Here is an 18,312-nt window from a genome sequence, read left to right as displayed (position 1 = left end):
TTAGATATGAATTGAAGACTTATGAATTTGGAGACGATCAAGTGAGTTTTGGTCGAACTTGATAGAGTTTTATCTTCATTCCAATATATGTAACAAGAGAGATCAAGTGGCTTGACTATCTAGTTTATCGAAAGAAATTTAGTTAAAATTTTTGGTTTTGAAAGTTTGGTTAGTGGTGTTTTATAAAAAAGGTTTAGTTAGCAATTTGTAAAAAAAGGAGAAAATTTATGTTTTAGAATGAATTTTTTGTTACTTACTCTCATTTTTATTTATTTGGGATGATATTTGTTATAGTGGTTTTGTACGACATCGCCCATATTATTAGTTTTGTATGAATTGGCGTATTTTTGTTTTAATACCACCTATGGGCTCCAAGTAATTAGACACGACTCTGGATAAGTAATATATTACTCCAAATTGCTTTTCGTTTTTGTTTCTTAACTCCGATTTTTATATGATCACAGCATTGAAGATGCATGCAAGGGTCATCGATATTTCACTTGTCTTCAAGCCAGTTTTGTCATTTGTTAAATTAATGTTATCTGCTATAGATATATATAATTTTTTTTTTTTTTCCAGGTCTTGTTTTCTTGAACATGGTCGAGGGATGAAGACAGATGTGCGTGGGAAGCAAAAATGGTGATGAAACTGGAACTAGCTCTAGTGTGTGCCAAGGTTGGCTGCAAAGTTTCTCTGCCCTTAGAGAAAATTGACAGAAAACATAGGATCATGCGGTAAAAAGAGAATCAGAATAATTCTAAATGACTCCTTAGAGGATATGGTACTTAAGATCTACCAATTGATCAAAAATGCAATGGAAGAAACATGAGTAAGATGATAGCATGATATTCGTCAAAAACAGTACATTATTAACATAATGATTTGTCAAAGCTCATTCTAAAACCATCTATGTTTTGCTTAACGTATACCATACATGGAAGAGGCTTAGTTAGAAGTTAATCAAAGACCTCTTTAATCATCTAGCTTTATTTATTAAATATTCTCATATGTCTCTTTTCTTGGTTTCTTTCTTTTTTCGTATGAGGTTCAAAATTCTTCAAAAGTAGGTCATTTTCTTTCTTCTTCGCTTTAAGCTTTTAAAGGACCAAAAATCTCTAAACTGTCTAATTAGGTTCTTAATTTTTCCAGCATTTACGTCATATGAAGCCATTAGATTCTCAACAGAAGGTGCAGCTTGTTCCCTAGTGACGACGAGGAACTCGTAAGTACTTTGGGAGCTGGACCTAGCTATTGCTTTGCTTCACCATTATTATTATTTCTAAATTTTTATGTAATCTTTTGGACCAATTTCAATTATTTGTTGATTTTAGATGTAACGGCCCATTTAAAGCACATGTTATTTATTATTTGGTCGACACCATTTAAAGCAAATCTTATTGCTATTAATTTAGCTAAATCCTGGTCAGTGGTCACCTTCCTCCCACCCCCACAAGTAATATATATCCTCAGCCACCTACATATTTGATTGGCACAATAATCACCTTCATGTTCTTTTTGGATACGATAGTACTATCAATTCCCCATTTACATAACCAGCTCATTGATTTATATATAAGTTTTGTAGACTGTTCTTCGAAAATAAAATTAATTTATATAATGTATTTGTCTATAGATGAAACAAGAAAACGAACGAGTAGAATTATCTCTAGAAAAAAACCAGCACTGAACCTCAGCTTAGTCATTTAGCATCAAAGCCATCTAGACTTGCCTGAACCGGACCAAATCCTCAAACCAAAAACAAAGTCCCAAACTATAACAAAAGAACCAGTCTGAAACCGGTTGACGAGGCAAAATAGGCTACTAGAAAAAAAAAGAACAGGCAAGAACCGGTCTAATTGATTGGTTTATGACTCATGACCAAATAATTCGGCCCAGCCCACGACAATACTCCAAAAACCTCGTAACTCCGTATAGTGCGGCGGAAACGCAAAAAAAAAAAAAAAAAACCAGAGAAAGTGAGGAAAAATCGCGATCGGCTTCTCCAGCCCCACCCGACACAGTGTTTCCACTCAATCGCTGTCGCGTTTCTTCCGGTAAAGTTTTCCGTTCTGCTTCTGCCGCGTCCCATTTACCGTCGGTGAGGTCCTAGACCTTCATATTTCAATATTCCGAGTACACGAATTAGGGTTTCGTGCTCATTCCCCATTTGGCATTCGGTTAATGGGAATATGAAGCGGGGGAACTGGGAAGTGATGAGTCGCAAAATCGTTTTTTTCCTAAATCGCGTTTGATGTAATTGCGTCTGCGTTCTCTTGCTCGACATCTCTTTGGTTGTTTATATCTTCAGTATCTTGAGAGCTTTAGAATTATTGATCTAATCGGTATATCTTTTTACACTTCAATATTGTTTAATATGGTTTGTGCTCAATTTCTAGAATTGTTGAGCTAAGGCTTGTGCAAATGTTTGACTGTTTATAATGTGAATTTTCTCAATCTCACTGTTTCGCTGTTTTTTTTTTTCCTTTCTTTTTTTTTTTTTTCTGTTGAAACGCATTAAACGTAGAGTTCACTATTATCATGATTAAGACATCAGACATGTACAGGGGACAGTCTTGTAGTGTAATACTTATGTTTTTTTTTTTATTGTTAGGAGTTGGAGAGAGGAAGAGTTGAAAAATGAGGCCAAAAGCTGTGTGGGAGGCAGATTACCACAGAGTATTTCTTGATCTATGCGTGGAGCAAACGTTGGTAGGGAACAAACCGGGGACACATTTTTCGAAAGAAGGTTGGAGAAATATATTGAAATCGTTTCAAGAGCAGACAGGCGCGATGTACGATAGGATGCAGCTTAAAAACCATTGGGACACAATGAGCAGGCAGTGGAAAATATGGTCTAGACTTGTTCAATGTAGTTTGATGAATTGGGATCCTGAGACCAACACATTTGGTGCGAGTGACGAAGAATGGGCAAACTATTTACAGGTTTTACCCCAAAATCAAACCCTTTTTTGTTTAAATCATGTTTTTTGTGAAGAATATTTTACATTTGATGTTTTTCAAGGCTGAAAGTTGATTGCTTTCTTCACAGGGGAATCCTGATGCAGGGCAGTATAGGTTGAGTGTTCCACAAGATCTCGAGAAACTAGAGATCATCTTTGCGGGTAGTAATGTTAGTGTAGAGGTCAAAGATGATGAGTTTTCAGATGTCAGGAAGAGGCGAAGAAGTTGTAACGAAGAAGAAGAAGAAGAAGATGAAGATAACCGAAGCATGTGTAGTTCGTCTAATCCTCAAACGAAAGGATATTGGTCTCCGTCTACACACGAGCTGTTTCTTGATTTGTTGGTGCAAGAGACTTATAAAGGAAACAGACCCGACACACATTTCAACAAGGAAGGGTGGAAGACGATTCTTGAGACGATCAATGAGAAAACCGGCCTTGGTTATTCAAGAGCTCAGCTGAAAAACCATTGGGATTGCACAAGGAAATCTTGGAAGATCTGGTGTCAACTCGTAGGAGCAAACAGCATGAAACGGGATCCGGAAACTTGTAGTTTTGGTGCGTCTGAAGAGGAATGGCGAATTTACATTCAGGTATATATGCACCAATGCTAGTGTTTAACTTATTGGATTTACATTTTGAAGAAAAGAAACTGATGTTTTGTCTTTGGTTTTATCACAGGAAAACCCAAGAGCAGGACAGTTCCGCCACAAGGAAGTACCTCATGCTGATAAACTCTCCATCATTTTCAGTGGAGTTATAGAGCCTGGAGAGACATACACTCCTCCTTCCCGCAAGAAGCTTCTACGCCATCGCTCTGAGTCACCGCAGTTGCAAGAATACGAAGTGAATTGGATAGACAACAAAACGGCACAAACGCTGGATGTTGCGAAGTTGATGAGTGATGGTATGTTGCAGGAAAGTCCGGTGTGCGTTGAGATAGAATCAGCAAAGCGTAAGTACTGTATTGGAGAATGCATAGAAAGCTTAGACGCGATGAAAGAGGTGGAAGAAGGGAGCGATCTCTACTTGTTTGCGTTGGATCAGTTTCTGAAGAGAGAGTACAGAGAGATCTTTTTAGAGCTGAAGAAGCCGAGTTTGAAAATCGCATGGTTACAGAGGCTTCGATCTGCTTCTCTTTCTGTTTCAACAACATAGGTTTTATATTTTGGGACCCTTCAGTTTCTATAGTTTACGTGCTGTTTTTTTTTTTTTAATTATTAAAACTAATTTAGTCAAAACCCCACTTCTTACAAAATATCTAAAACTTAGAATTTACTTTTCACTCATTCGGAGTAGTAGATATTTTAAACTATAGATATTGGGGTGTGTGTGACCAAAACAATGAGTCAATGACAGCGTTTTGAAACTGGTTATTAAAAACACAACACTATATAATCTTCAAAATGCAGCCTCTTCAAACAAAATTCTCCACGTAGTTAATGATATTACATGTAGACCTTAGGAGAGAGTAAAGCAGGAAAAGTTTGGACGAGTGGCAAAGTGAAATGAGTCGTTTTCTTTACCGGAGGAAGAAGGAACTCAAATGAAGTAAAGAGCCACCGACAATGCAGTGTGAAGAGTGAAAAGGAGCTTTTTAAGAGTTGATTAGTATCTTTTGAATAAAGTAAACTAAAGCGAGTCACGACAAAAACTATACCAAAGTGGGAAATAAAAAAAAAGGATTAGTCGCATCCCAATAATTAACAACACCCCTTTTTATGTTTAAGGGCAGCCCCCACACCGCCACACTCTCTTTTTCCCTCATTTGTTCTGGCCGGGAAAAAAAAATCCCTCTATGTTCTGCCCAAACACGTAGACCTTGCAACGCGCCAGGTAGGGGTCGAACCTACGACCTTCTGCTTAGGAAACAGACGCTCTATCCACTGAGCTACAGGCGCTTTCTGTTAACTATGCCTCGTCAAGTAGCATAAAACTACCAAAAACAAAATCTCGATACTATCTTAGTCATCTTCGTCCTTCACTTTTCGTAAACAATTTTTTTTGTTGTCTATAGCCGTCGGCGGCTTATTTTTTTTTATAAATATTAAATTCTCGGTTTAGAAATTGTACGTAACACAAAGAATAAAGTGAAGAAGTCGATGTTATCTAGAATAATCTTCAATTTAGCGATGTATACAACAAGTTATATATTAGCAATCGCGTTGTTTTTTAGTACTTTCATTTAAACTTTTATTTTTCGAATTTTGTTTTTGTTTATATCTGAGTTAGAGGGGCATAACTTGTATAGACAATAACCAGCGCGTGATAGCACGATGATATGACATTCGGGCCAAAAACATTAATTTGCTACAATTTGTTATTCTTTTGTCAAAAAAAATTAATTGCTACAATTTCATAATCGATTCTACCGTTTTGGCACGCGTGATAGAGTTTTGGGTATCAGGCTTAAATTGTTTGTAATCGTGTTTTTTTCAGCAAAACTAATTACTATATAGTCCATGACCAACAAAGCCGACGTTTAGCCAGCATGCAAGCTATCATTAAATACGAATAACTTTATGTGTTGTCTATTTATTTTGAATATATTAGATAAAAACTACCTAACAAAAAATGTTTGAATTCCAGTGGTCATCAAAATTTTGGAAGATTATGGAACGTTGGCCTAGTTAGGAGTTATTTAGCTATATTTATTGCTAATTTATTATTTGAGTCAGTTTATAGGTCATTATAACGAATCCCCTTAGAATAAAATGAAGCCAAGTAGGAGAGTGGAGTGGTTCTATTGGTTATAGCTTTACACACACTCTCTCTTTCTCTATCTCTATATACAAACCACTCAAACCAATCTTCATCTTTGGCTTTCACCATCTCTTTCTCTCCCACACATCTCTCATTCTACAGTTTCTGCACCATTTCCTACTGTTTCTCTCTCTCTCTCTCTCTCTCTCTCTCTCTCTCTAGCATCTAGATTTTTCTTGCTTTGTCTTCCTCTGACGACCCACTTTTGCAGATTCTCAAGGATTCTTCAAAGTTGAAGTCTTTTTTTCCCTTAAGATTCTTAAATCTCCCACCAAATCAGGTTCTTTGATTCCACCACTATACTATACGTTATTCCCCTCTTGTTACTCCTATTTATCATAGGATTCATTTAAAAAGCTTAAGTCTTTCACTAAACCCACAAATCAAAGCTCAAGCTTCCAAAAAATTAGAGATCAAAACATGATTAGTACTTTGGAAGGTGAAACTTTTCTCCCGTAGCCTTTAAACGATGGAGACTTTGCATCCTCTACTCTCTCACGTGCCCACTTCTAGCCATCAATTCGTAGTTCAAGAGATGATGAGCTTGCAGAGCTCGAGCTGGACTAAAGAAGAGAACAAGAAGTTCGAGCGAGCCCTTGCTGTCTACGCTGATGATACGCCTGACCGCTGGTTCAAAGTTGCTGCTATGATCCCTGGCAAAACTATCTCAGATGTCATGTGGCAATACTCTAAGCTTGAAGAAGACCTCTTTGATATCGAAGCAGGACTTGTCCCGATCCCTGGTTACCCTTCAGCTACTCCCTGTGGATTCGATCAGCTCGTGAGCCCCCGTGACTTTGATTTGTATCATAAACGGCCTAATAATGGAGCCAGAGGATTTGATCAAGAGCGGAGGAAAGGAGTTCCATGGACGGAGGAAGAACACAGGTGAAGAAGAACACAAGTCACACTTCTTTGGTTTCTTTAGCCGCAAGTTACTCCTCTGTTTTCTTGGTTTGCCGATGCGTTAACGTTTTCCATTTTTTTCATTGTTCTCTGCAGACGATTCTTGTTGGGCCTTCTCAAGTACGGAAAAGGAGACTGGAGAAACATATCGAGGAACTTTGTGGGAACGAAAACACCGACTCAAGTTGCAAGCCATGCCCAAAAATACTATCAGAGACAACTCTCTAATGCTAAAGACAAACGTCGCCCTAGCATTCACGACATCACCACCGTCAATCTTCTCAACAACAATCCCAGCCGTCCATTGTCTGATCATGACAGCTTCCTCCAACAACCACCCGAGGCAAAACAAGGGTTCACCGACAGGGATAATGCAGAGGAAGGAGTGATGTTTCTTGGCAAGAATCTTTCGTCGGTCTTGTCTCCCTACGATCCTGCCGTTAAGTTTGCCGGAGAAAATGTTTATGACGACGGAGCTTACTGTATCACTAGATCCTAAAACTCAGCGTTCAAAAGAAGCGAGAAAAGGTTGAATTTTGAAATTGCCATAGTTGCATTTAATCATCAAAAATCCCCCAGAGTTATGTTTAATGGTTAAACTTAAAAGGTTATGTTACGTAATTAGATGATTGTGATTGTGAATCATATAGTATGTGTGTATCAGTGGCAAAGTAGACCACTAAGTCGTTAAGGGTATATAATTAGAAGCTGAGTCTGCATTCCACTTTCGGTTCAAAGAATCACATTCTTTTTCACCTATTACAACGCTTCACCAACTCTTTGCTCCCTCACTAATATAAATATTAAGGGTGCCCTTAGATAATAGCTGTTAAATTAGTGCAAGTGGAACATATATGTATAAGCTCCGGTTTTAGAAGGAAGGTATTTTTACTCAATAGCAAGGAGTGGCTTCATCAAAGCTAACAAATCAGGGTAGTAAAACTTGCAAACCTTATATTCGTTGCAGGATTTAAGAATCTTGGAGATTTAAATCGAAAAAGGTTACAAATTCAGAAACATAAGAAACACTGCTGCAAATTAAACAACCATTTCCTAATGATGAAAATGCAGTTTTTGCAGAAATATGAAGTGGAGATGATGAGTAAGCTCGAAAAATCAGAAATTTCAAGATAGAAATTGCCCAAAACATGAAAAGAGAAAACAAATTCAAATTTTTGCAGCAACTCGAGGATTATATTCAATGCGGTAATAACCTCCTTTAGGAACCTCATTGTATTCCCCTTTAACTACAAGTTCAGTGCTATCTTTTCCGCCAATAGTTATATCTCTGCTGGGAAATAGAAACGAGCAATCAAATAAAATGTGGAGACTTTTGGAGAAGGAAAAAGACAAAGACGAACCTAGCTGATGATTCGCTGATAGAAGGCTGTGACTGGTTCATGAACGCGAAAGTGGTGGCGGAAGCTGCCATCGCCAACGGGACAAGAGCAGAGCTCGACCACCAATTCCGGCGACCCTTCTTCGTAGAAACTGCGGTCAACTCATCAGTAGTCTAAGCCGTCGAATGTAACTTCCGGCGACAAGGCCGGAGAAAGGCGGAAAAAGTTTTGGAGGAGAAACGAGAAGCGACCAAACCATGAATACAAGGCCATGGATGCCAAAATGCGTAGCTTGCTTCGACCCAGAAGAAAAAAAAAAAAAAAAAAAAAAGAGATTCAATGCAAAACGGCATCTGATAACAAGCAAAACGCAAATAAACATCAATTGATGTTAATAAGTAGAGCTAGGAGCAATGCTACTATTTTCACTAAATTATGACCAAAACGACAATCTGATATAAAACAAAACGCAGATGAAGAAAAAATAATAATAAAATAATCGTTCACTCGCGAAAAAGTCGCGCATAACCGCGTTTTGGCAAAATACAAGCAAAATTGAAAGAGCACGAGGTGCGATTAACACCAACGCGCTCAATTTAGGCCTAACGCGCTCAACGCGCACGAGGTGCGAGTGGGATAATATTTTACGTTTTCAAGCGCGTGGCATCACGCTATGCGAAGTAGAACCAATGATATTATTACACGTGCGATCGAAAGAGAAAAGAGAACTTATTCCAATAAAATAATAACATAACTCATTTAAGTATATCACTGTTCAAATCTTTGGTTGCAGAGCGTGAGAAAGGCGATGAAACCTCTCTGATTTCTCTTCTTCTTCTTCTTCTTCCTCTTTCTCGCTTTGCGTTTACCAGACCCTTAAAACAAACTCCTTAAAATCGAGATAAGATCTGAAAGAGAAGACTGACGAAAAGCTTTGGAGATGGAGGAAGAGCTCAATTGTTTGGGAAAGAGCTTGGGAGGATTCTGCAGTCATCTTCAGAGTAGCTGCGATGCTTTCAATAACTCTCTCCAGCGCCGCCCTATCCCTCTCGGTCTGTTCCATTTTCCTCCGACTTTGTCATAAAAACCCTAAATTCAACATCTTCATTGTAAATTCTCGTTTTTTTGGCAGATTCGGCTTCATCTACTTTCATCAAGAGCCTGAATCGTAGACTCTCCACCGCTGATTCAGAGCTTAATTTCCTTGACTCCATGTCTTTCGGTACTGTCTCCTTCGAGGAGCTCCTGGGTCACTCTAATCAGATTTACAAAAATAACCAAGAGGATCTTCTCCGACTCCAGGACTGCCTCACTGATTTTGGCTATGTTCCTGGCACTCTTTTAACTTCTCCATCTTCCTCATTCTTCTCTACTTTTTCGATTTGAAGCTGAGACTTTTGGAATTTAGAAATTGAATGTAGTTAGCTTCTCTCAGATTTTATGTTTTTGGACCTAGAAATCGAGATTGATGAAAGTAAAGAGGAAGAGTCTGACTTTGGAGCATTTGAGCATGAGGGTTCAAAGCATTCGGATGATGATTTGGAGCCTCATTCATTGCAACGTTCAGTCTTTAAAGGGTTAGACGAGGACGATCTGTATCCTTTTTGAACCTTGGTGAGAAATTAGGATTCTTTGGTAGATTAACAAGACCAACCAAACAAAAAGAAAACTGCTTTATGCATACTGTGAAACAAGGAATGTTGTGCTTTTTAAAATTTACCTTAATGTTTCATAGTCTGGATGATTCACTAAATTTGAAGAACCTTGAGCTTTCAGATGCTTGTCTTGCAACTTTAGCTCTAAAAGGTAAGGCTGCAAGAATTTTCTTCATTGTTTGATAGAATAACATGGTTGGCTCTTATTTCTTACTCTGATCATGTTCTTGATGTTTCTTACTTTTCCAACTATTTCCAGCTAACGATAATGTGAAGGATCTTTACACGTCTATGGAAGAATCAGTGATTTGATGCGTTAGAAAGATATAAATCCTTGTGTGTTTCCTCTTAGTCGTACATCAGCAATTTTTCCTATGATATAGGGGCAAACCATTTGACGCAGGTGCTTTACCTGCTTCAAAGGCGTCAATGCTTTCCAATGGTTATTTTCTAAGGCTTTACTAGTGTGATATGATTGTCGGTGAATTACATTAGTCTCTGGTATATGATTCTAGACTTTGTTACATGCAGAAGATGAATATGCGACACTAGATATGGATAGAACTTCAGTACCTGCGATAACATTGGTAAAAGAAGAATATGAAAGTCTTCCCTCTTACATGAAGGCTCTAGCATCGTGGAAGGTATGAAGATTATCCAAATTCTCGTATTACATCAAATTTTCATCTTCGTAATTAACATTTAAGAACACGTCTTAGCAGCATATTAAGAACTGAACCTATAAAACCGATTCTAACATTATAGTCTCTCGCAGAAACTAGATCTGAATCTATATATAACAATCTCTATGCCCAAAAGATTGAATGATTTGTTTATTTGTTGTAATCTAACCGCTGATAGGTTCCCTTACTAATTCCCTCTTATGTTTCCAGGATCTGCTCAGTGCCGTACAGAAATTCAACTCGGTCCTCGGTAGTAAGAAAGAAAGAAAGAAACGGATGTTACTACTTCCGAGCAGATGAGATCTCGACTCTAGGCCTTGGTACGTTCATCTATTGCTCCAATTTTATAGTTTTAAACAAACAAAGAAGCTCGTTGCATAGACAATGATGATGATGATGCTTGGGTTATATCGCAGGCCATAAGGAGAAAGCGTACACGGTGCTGCTAACGCGGATGAAAAGATTTCTAGTTGAAACATCGGATGGTCTTGTCTCCTATAGAGTTGCCTAGAGCTGAGAAGTAATCCATCCATATCTTATTACAGTATTTAGCGTTTGTAGTTTTATGAGATCCTTTGTCATTTGGAAAATCAATCTTTTATGTCTGAACAACTTTTTTTATTAATAAATATATATATATGAAAGATTACAAGATGGTTGATCAATATATAATTTTTATTGAGTCAATAAGCCGAATATTCATAAAAAGCATTAAAATTAAAAAAGTAACACTGATGTGACATAATTTTTCCATCACTGTTTATATGAGAAGGTTATATTACCATTTACCTCTCGTCTCCTTTCTTTCAACATTTTTTCTCTACCTTCCTAAAGAAAAGAACAAGCATTTCTCTTTCTTCTTTCTTAGAATTTCGTTTTCCTTTTTTCTTTCTACTCTTCTCTCTTTCCTCTTTTCTTTATTCAGCAACGAACATTTTTTTTACCTCACAGCATTTTTAAAATTTATCTGGACAATTCTCAACAATTCAGTACAAAATCATACAAAGAACTGGGTGAAAATTTGGTAAAAATCGGACAAAATTCAGTTAAGTTATAAAAACCAAGATGATGTGAATATATTTTATAGTATCAAGTTACATGGTATTGTAACATATTAAAAGTTATTGTATCATGTAAAATTTATAAATTTACTGCTAATATTTTGATTAGTACGATAACATAATTGTTATCGGTTAACTTTCATGTTTTTTTTTGTTGGAACATCAACCTTTTTGTAGATATGATGATTTTGTAACAAGTTATATTTGATTGTAACACGTTAAATTATATATTGTACCTCTAACATTTGTTTTAACACGGTAGCTTAATCATTTTCTGTTTAACTAATATATTATCTCTAATTGTTAACATGTTATTGTATGATATAAACGTTTAGATATAGCTGTACTTTTTAATTAACAAGATAACTAAAATCTTGATTTTTTAACTTTCAGATTAACGTATCAATATTCATGAGAAGAATATTGATTCTACAATTTATCTTCAATCACCAGAAAACCTAATGTATGAATGAATAGTAATCGCTATAAACCCAGATATCAAAATTAATTTAAAATCTCAAAAATTTTACATCTAAAACTCACTAAGAAAACAAAGACAATAGAAGATTGTATTTGATTGAGAAGAAAATGTTCTGAGAGAAATGAGAAAATGTTCTGAGAGAAATGAGAAAAAGAGACGAGAGAAAGATGAAGAGATAAAGGAGAGAGAAAGAGAAAAATGGGATGCAAAGGAGAGAAATGAGAGAAAATAAAAAAAATAAGAGAGAATAAAAGAAAGGGTATAATGGAATTTTAAAAATATAAACAGTAACAAAAGTTTCTCTTTGTTACTTTTGCAAATACGACATTAATTTGAGTTAAAGAATGCAAATACTCATTTTTATTTTTGTGAAATAAAGAGATTCAATTTTGATAACTTGTTATTTTTATCTGGAAACTTTAAATTTTCCAATCAAGACATTCGAAGATAAAAGAAAATATAATTCACTTTCCGACCATGGCCAAGAATGTCTCACCTTTTTTTTTGTCATGACCATGGCCACATGTCCATTAAAAATATCATTAAGATTAAGACAAGTCTATTTTGGGCATTTGGAATTAAATGCATCTAAATGCAGATACAAGTCACAAAAATCAAACCAACAAAAAAAAAAAGTAGCATCCAAATGAACACCTAAAAACAGAAACGAACAACATCTGGATGCATCACTCTGAGATAACATTTGGATGTAGCATATGGATGAACGAACATACCCTAAGCAAATCACATGTCATCATCGATTTAGCTGGTGGCGGGTATGGCCACGGGCTTTGAGTCTTCTGCTTTTTCATGTTCCTTGTTTAGCAACTGAAACATATTCATCCCAAAGAATACGTTAACAAACAGAGCAACCTCAATCAAAAATCAGCATCATGTTGTGACAAATAGGCATCTCTCCAATGAAGTAAATACCGTACTAAGAGCATAAGTGAGTGAGAGAGTTAAGATCTAACCTTGTTGTTGATCAAGTTGTGGAGAGCAATTACACTCCGAATGAGAGATGATAGATAGATAACGAGCATCATGTCATTTGTTTTCACTGCACATCATAAATGCAGTAAGACTAATGAAGCAAATGCTTCACGAAAGCAGAAAGCAGCCCAATTATAACAAATTCGACAACGGAAACTCACCCGAGAAGGCCTTGACCAACTCGTTCACATTCAGGTTAGGAAGCAAGTTGAAAACGTCCTGTGGGTTTTAAGAGGAATATTTCATTAGATAATCGACAATAGCAAACACAGTGATTAGGGAATTCTAATTTGACACAGTCTACAAGTTTATAACCATACTTTCGTAGAATCAGAACACTAAATCAAAACATGGGAGTTCTAACCTGCAGATGGTATAAAATCTCGTGGTTTAGAGGGAGCTTTCCTTCGATTACAAGGTCAAGGTAACTCCGGATTTCCCGAAGACGTGCATCTAGCCCTTTCAAAGCAGTAAGTTTGGCAGTGACCTGGTGCAATACACAACACACATGATATCAGTCCTCAAGCAGAAACTATTACGTTCATAAGATAACCTTGCGAGAACATCAACAACACATATCCTCCAAGAGCATCATGATTTCAGCAAACATATGAAGGAATGGTAGTGCAACGATCAAGTTTTGTAAAGAAAAGAACCTCAGTCGCCAGGGTACTGATTGTTGTATCTTTCACATCCCTGAGCAAATGTTCCACGCCTGTACAAAAAGAGAATGAAGTAGGTAAGTGGCAGAAGTTATTCCTCAGAAGCAATCACGAAAGACATTTTTCAAAAAACACCAAACCGAGGTGATCAAATCGTTGGAAGGCTTATTTTCCCGTTTTGGACATACCAATTTCCTCGACTTCATGAGCAGCAATTTCTGTAGACACATGGACAAAGACTTTCTGGCTTTTCTGAGTAGCATTCTGAAAGGACAAAGACGTATTCAACCATGCTGATTAAATATAAGGATACAACTGTATAATATGGACAAGATTTGGAAGCGTATGTATCGTACCTCCTTGACTTCCTCCACTGCATAGTAAGCTTTTGTGGGGATTCCAAGTTCCTTTGGCTGGACATCAATAATGACCAATACTGGATTTGGAACATAGCTGCAGAACAAAGTTTCATTGTAAATGAAGCAAAAACTATAAGAGAATGCAAGGAGTGAAAGAAAATCGGCTTTCTGCAAACAAAATGTATCTCGTAACTAAAAACGGACCAGCATATCCTCAATCTTATCTCCCATGTCAACAAAACATAAGATAAAAGGTCAATAAGCTGATATCTGAACGATTAAGTTGGAAACTAACCCATTGAACAACGCGTGAACATCCAAATCATTCTCCCGAAGTTTAGGGCCTGTGCTGTACCAGCCTACAACATGTTCCTTGGCTGAAAAGCAAAATTTTTTTTGTTAAAAACAAGGTTTGTACATTGTAATATACGCTCTAGGCATCAGCTTCCCGATAAATACCATTAATTCTCTTGAACATGTGGAACATTGACTCATGATAGTTGTGATCCAGAAACCAGATACTTGGGTCTTTGTCATCCTCCTCAAAGGGCACTACAAATCAAGATACCAAATGTCAAATAAGTCATATTTAAGCACTAGCGATTTATTGAAGAGGTTCCTCGTGAGAGTGTCCAGAGATAAGCAACTATGCAAACTAATATTCAGCTAAACCTCCAACAAATTAACCTAAATTTTGTTTTTTTTTTTTTCCTTTAATCCAAGTAGAATTTGAAATTCCAGAAAAGGGAGTAGAACCGAGCTCGACTGAAACGATAAAGTGAGTTAACTGAAGTAAATTTCAGACAATATTACAAAATAAACTCTAAAATAGCACAATTGCGAAACAGAAGTTCACAAAACAGCTACAAAACCCCTAAATTGCTACTATATGTACATCCCGCTAGAAGCCAAATACGAATAGCCCCTCACAAACGAAACGAAATTCACCTAAGAAGACCCAGAAGCACCGAATTTCAGTAAAACAAAGACCTCAGTAGAATCTGAGATCTGAGAAGACCAACCGGTCAGATCGAAGAAAACAGGAAGAAAGGAAAGGAAAAATTTAAGGCGCACCTGCGTAGCTGTTGGTGACGTCAACGGTACCACGAGAGCTGCTCCCGAGTAAGACGCCGACGACGCGCTTGCGCGAGTCCTTAGCGACGCGGTTGTAATGGTCGACGATACTGAGCAAGACGAGTGGATGAACAACCACCTTCTCGATCGTCCTTGCTGATATCTGTTGCGTCTTTATCACGTCCATGTTCGAAGAATCGATGAAAGAAATCGATTTCTCCGGTGAATATTTTAAAACAATGAACTCCCGATCTCGTTTTTTTCCCCGACGGAGCTTTAAGTTTGCTTCTTCTCCAGGAAAACCAATGACTTCTGTTCTCCCGTCTTTTTTTTTTTCTTTTCTTTTCAGGCTCGAGCTTGTAAGAAACTAATGGGCTTTTATTGTTTCTCAAGTCCAATTTGAAGGGCCTGCTAACGCCATTTTCATAAGGGAGAGAAAAAAAACCGAACCGATAATAATCGAAGCAATGTTTATTTTAAAGCTAAGAACCCTAAAATCTTGAGACATATAGGTTAATCACATAATAGAATCATAAGGCTGAATAGAAAACTAGAATCTAAAATAAGAGTTTAGGTTTTTCTCCACTTACTTTGTTTTTATTGACTTATTTTATCTTTTTAATTTATTTTGTCATTCGGTTTTTTTTAGATATAATATTTTTATAATCGTAATCATATTAATACTAGAAAAAAATAAAAAATATATAAATATAAAATGAAATAAAAAAAATTATCACTAGTTAATAAAAATATATCTATAAAAAATACAAACTATGTTACAAAATATGATTAGTAGAAAGACAAAATTTATGTGGGATACAGGAGTAAAAATCTAGTATTCCATTAATATAGAAAACGGATGACTATAAGACCGTATAATAAGAAAAGGAAATATTTCTTACAAGAGAGAGAGAGAAGAAGCAATAAGTGAGAAGTAGAAAGATCAAGAAAAAGAATGTAACAAAAATAATATAATATGGCTAATTAAGGCTATACGACTAAATTAGTTACGGTTATAATGTTGTTACAAGTACAATTGTTTCCTCATCCCAATCGCATGATACAATAAAATTACTTGTCCAATAATTTTGATATTTAATCTTTAAATAATAATTGATATTTTTTCCGTTAATACTCTAGCGAGAACTGGTGTTACTACAACCAAACTTTAACTTATAACTCCGAATATTGGGTCTAATCCAAAGACCAGAATTAAGCTAGTTCCTACATACATGTGATCTCATGTCCACATTTTTGGCATCCACTAGTTAAACCCCATTTACAGAAAGCTTAATCGGAGATCCAACGGTGGATGTTCCATCCCAGCCCCACAAGATGAGTATGTGGAAAACGTTGTCGTATTCGCTTGCTCTCGTATGTATTCGTTGTGGCTCGCAACAGTAACATTTGCTTTCACTCTCTCAACCTTCGATAATGGAAAGAGTTGCAATGTCTCTATCACCTTTTCTTCTTCACAAACGTCAAATATATCTACACAAACAAATACATACATTATCAGTTTCTTACCTTAATATATTCAAAGTCAGGTATGTGTCACAACTCATAATCATAACCATGATTGAAATACAGGAATATGTGTCGGGAAAAAATAAAGAATAACCTTTCGGCGGTGGTTGATGACGACGTGGGTTGTCTTGAGGGGGACGAAAGAGATCTGTGTCTTGACGATGATCAAAATCAACGGTGGAGATTTTACGGCGCTTTTGTCTCTCCCTGGCTTTATGGTTTTGGAACCAATAGAACACGTTCTTGCTCTCGATCTTGCCGTAGAAACTCAGTTCCGTAGAGATCTTCTGAATCTGATCGGTGCTTGGTGTTCGCAGCCCCGCCTTGAACAGATCCGTCAGAAGCTTCACTTGCTCCACCGTCGGATTCCACCGTCCGCACTTCGTCCCCGTTCCTCCTCCGTTGTTGTTGTTATTACCTAAGCCTCTAGCTTTAATGGAGAATCCTCCCATTGACATTTTAAACTTGTATTCAACAACAAGTGTTTGGTTTTGAATATGTTTCTATATATGAGATTAGGTATGTTAAGATGGACTTAGTGATGTGAATGGACGAGGGTTTGAATATATATAGACAATTAGATGGTGTTTTGTTTTCTGAATATATTTGTATATACAATGTTTTATTATTTTACTAACCAATATATATATATATATATTAAGGAGAATAATTAAATATATAATATGACTGTGTTTTGAGTTTTGTGTCGTTTAATTAGTGTTATGTAGGATAAAGGTAGAAGAAATCAAACAGAATCTGCAGTGCGTTGTTTATTACGAAATGCATGCTTTCGTTTTTGGGATTTGGAAGAGACTGAATTTTTCTGAGATTTGATCGTTTTCTTTATCCAACCTAATTAACTAGGGTTCTGTGCTGTCTATGCATAATGCATATACATATACATATACGTAATTTTTATGTAGTGATTTGGTTATTGATTAAATGTGGTATATATGTCGTGGCCTGTGGGGGCGGGGTTGAGTAAAGTTTGATTTTTTTATGTTGCAAATTTAAGCTAGAGAACATATTAGTATATTAGCGTGTGATCAGTTATCCTACTATAATTCTAGAATTAGCCGCAAAGATTAAGTTAATAATTACAGTACTTGTGTGAACATATTGAAAGGCTGATGAATTAACGGAAAATTTTCCACAAAAGCTGTGACTTGATAAAGTAGTTGGTCGCGGCAGATGGGGATTAAAAAATAGAGGGAACATTGTTTCAAAATAATGATAAATAAACTAAACTCAATAAGTACTTAATCTGTCTATAAAAATCAGTACTGTCCTTAATTATACTGTATATAATACATTCAAATTACGCGTTGTTCATTAATATAGGTATTTGATATTGAATCTGTATATATAGATCCACAGTTGGAATTTAGAACAAATAGAACTATGCCACTGATCAAAAGTTTTTTTTTTCTTTTCTTACGGTAAGCTGTCTCTGCTAGTCTGCTAGTTAACATTTTACGATAGTATAATGCTCTACGTAACGTATGCTTTGAATTCGTCTTGATTTTTAAAATCTCTAAAATCAAATCAAAATGACAACTGTAGACTTGTAGTGACTAAAAAAGTTTGATTTAAGATGTGTGTCTTTGGTATATATATACAGTATATATATATATATAGTGAATTAATATTGTGTACGTACGTGAGGTATATAAGTGGTGATGATTTTGAGGAAGACATGCACGAGACGCTAAAGGAAGACTAAAGTTCCAAAGAATAAAATGACAATCCGAATAAACCAAACATTGTTTTTATAAACAAGAGTCTTTCTGCTACACAACACACTAATAGGTACAAACGATATATATTTATATCACACTTTACAAATTC

At 36.3% G+C, this 18,312-nt stretch overlaps 4 protein-coding genes, 1 non-coding gene and 1 pseudogene across 6 annotated transcripts; 3 read left to right on the top strand and 3 right to left on the bottom strand.

Annotated features, from left to right (window-relative positions):
- Positions 1-1,957: 1,957 nt before the first annotated feature.
- LOC18017396 (L10-interacting MYB domain-containing protein) lies at positions 1,958-4,186 on the top strand. Of its 2 annotated transcripts, none has more exons than XM_024156270.1 (4): positions 1,958-2,054; positions 2,612-2,943; positions 3,050-3,553; positions 3,642-4,186. In XM_024156270.1, the coding sequence occupies exons 2-4, from the start codon at positions 2,638-2,640 to the stop codon at positions 4,116-4,118; spliced, it is 1,287 nt and encodes a 428-aa protein (XP_024012038.1). In that variant the 5' UTR covers positions 1,958-2,054; positions 2,612-2,637; the 3' UTR covers positions 4,119-4,186. The 2 variants fall into 2 exon arrangements, with proteins under 2 accessions (XP_024012038.1, XP_024012037.1); XM_024156269.1 differs by having other exon boundaries at positions 1,961-2,098.
- Positions 4,187-4,788: 602 nt separating this feature from the next.
- Positions 4,789-4,861, bottom strand: TRNAR-CCU. Its single transcript has one exon. It is a non-coding gene; the product is annotated as a tRNA-Arg (tRNA).
- Positions 4,862-5,782: 921 nt separating this feature from the next.
- LOC18017897 (transcription factor DIVARICATA) lies at positions 5,783-7,373 on the top strand. Its single transcript, XM_006398975.2, has 2 exons — positions 5,783-6,611; positions 6,726-7,373. The coding sequence occupies exons 1-2, from the start codon at positions 6,193-6,195 to the stop codon at positions 7,126-7,128; spliced, it is 822 nt and encodes a 273-aa protein (XP_006399038.1). The 5' UTR covers positions 5,783-6,192; the 3' UTR covers positions 7,129-7,373.
- Positions 7,374-8,745: 1,372 nt separating this feature from the next.
- Positions 8,746-10,947, top strand: LOC18017896 (annotated as a pseudogene).
- A 1,348-nt stretch (positions 10,948-12,295) lies between these two features.
- Positions 12,296-15,257, bottom strand: LOC18017895 (26S proteasome non-ATPase regulatory subunit 7 homolog A). The gene is made up of 10 exons (XM_006398973.2): positions 14,938-15,257; positions 14,323-14,415; positions 14,159-14,240; positions 13,861-13,957; positions 13,693-13,768; positions 13,499-13,557; positions 13,207-13,329; positions 13,004-13,061; positions 12,824-12,909; positions 12,296-12,677 (listed from the first exon to the last, which is right to left on the bottom strand). The coding sequence occupies exons 1-10, from the start codon at positions 15,122-15,124 to the stop codon at positions 12,612-12,614; spliced, it is 927 nt and encodes a 308-aa protein (XP_006399036.1). The 5' UTR covers positions 15,125-15,257; the 3' UTR covers positions 12,296-12,611.
- Positions 15,258-16,216: 959 nt separating this feature from the next.
- On the bottom strand, positions 16,217-17,001 carry LOC18017893 (WUSCHEL-related homeobox 7). Its single transcript, XM_006398972.2, has 2 exons — positions 16,559-17,001; positions 16,217-16,428 (listed from the first exon to the last, which is right to left on the bottom strand). Exons 1-2 carry the CDS (start codon positions 16,920-16,922, stop codon positions 16,217-16,219), a joined length of 576 nt encoding a protein of 191 aa, XP_006399035.2. The 5' UTR covers positions 16,923-17,001.
- Positions 17,002-18,312: the final 1,311 nt, after the last annotated feature.

Source organism: Eutrema salsugineum, unplaced genomic scaffold (assembly GCF_000478725.1).
Source record: "Eutrema salsugineum unplaced genomic scaffold, Eutsalg1_0 scaffold_2, whole genome shotgun sequence".
NCBI lineage: Eukaryota > Viridiplantae > Streptophyta > Magnoliopsida > Brassicales > Brassicaceae > Eutrema > Eutrema salsugineum.
Note: the sequence above shows the minus strand (reverse complement) of the source record. Positions and strands in the feature narration are given on the sequence as shown.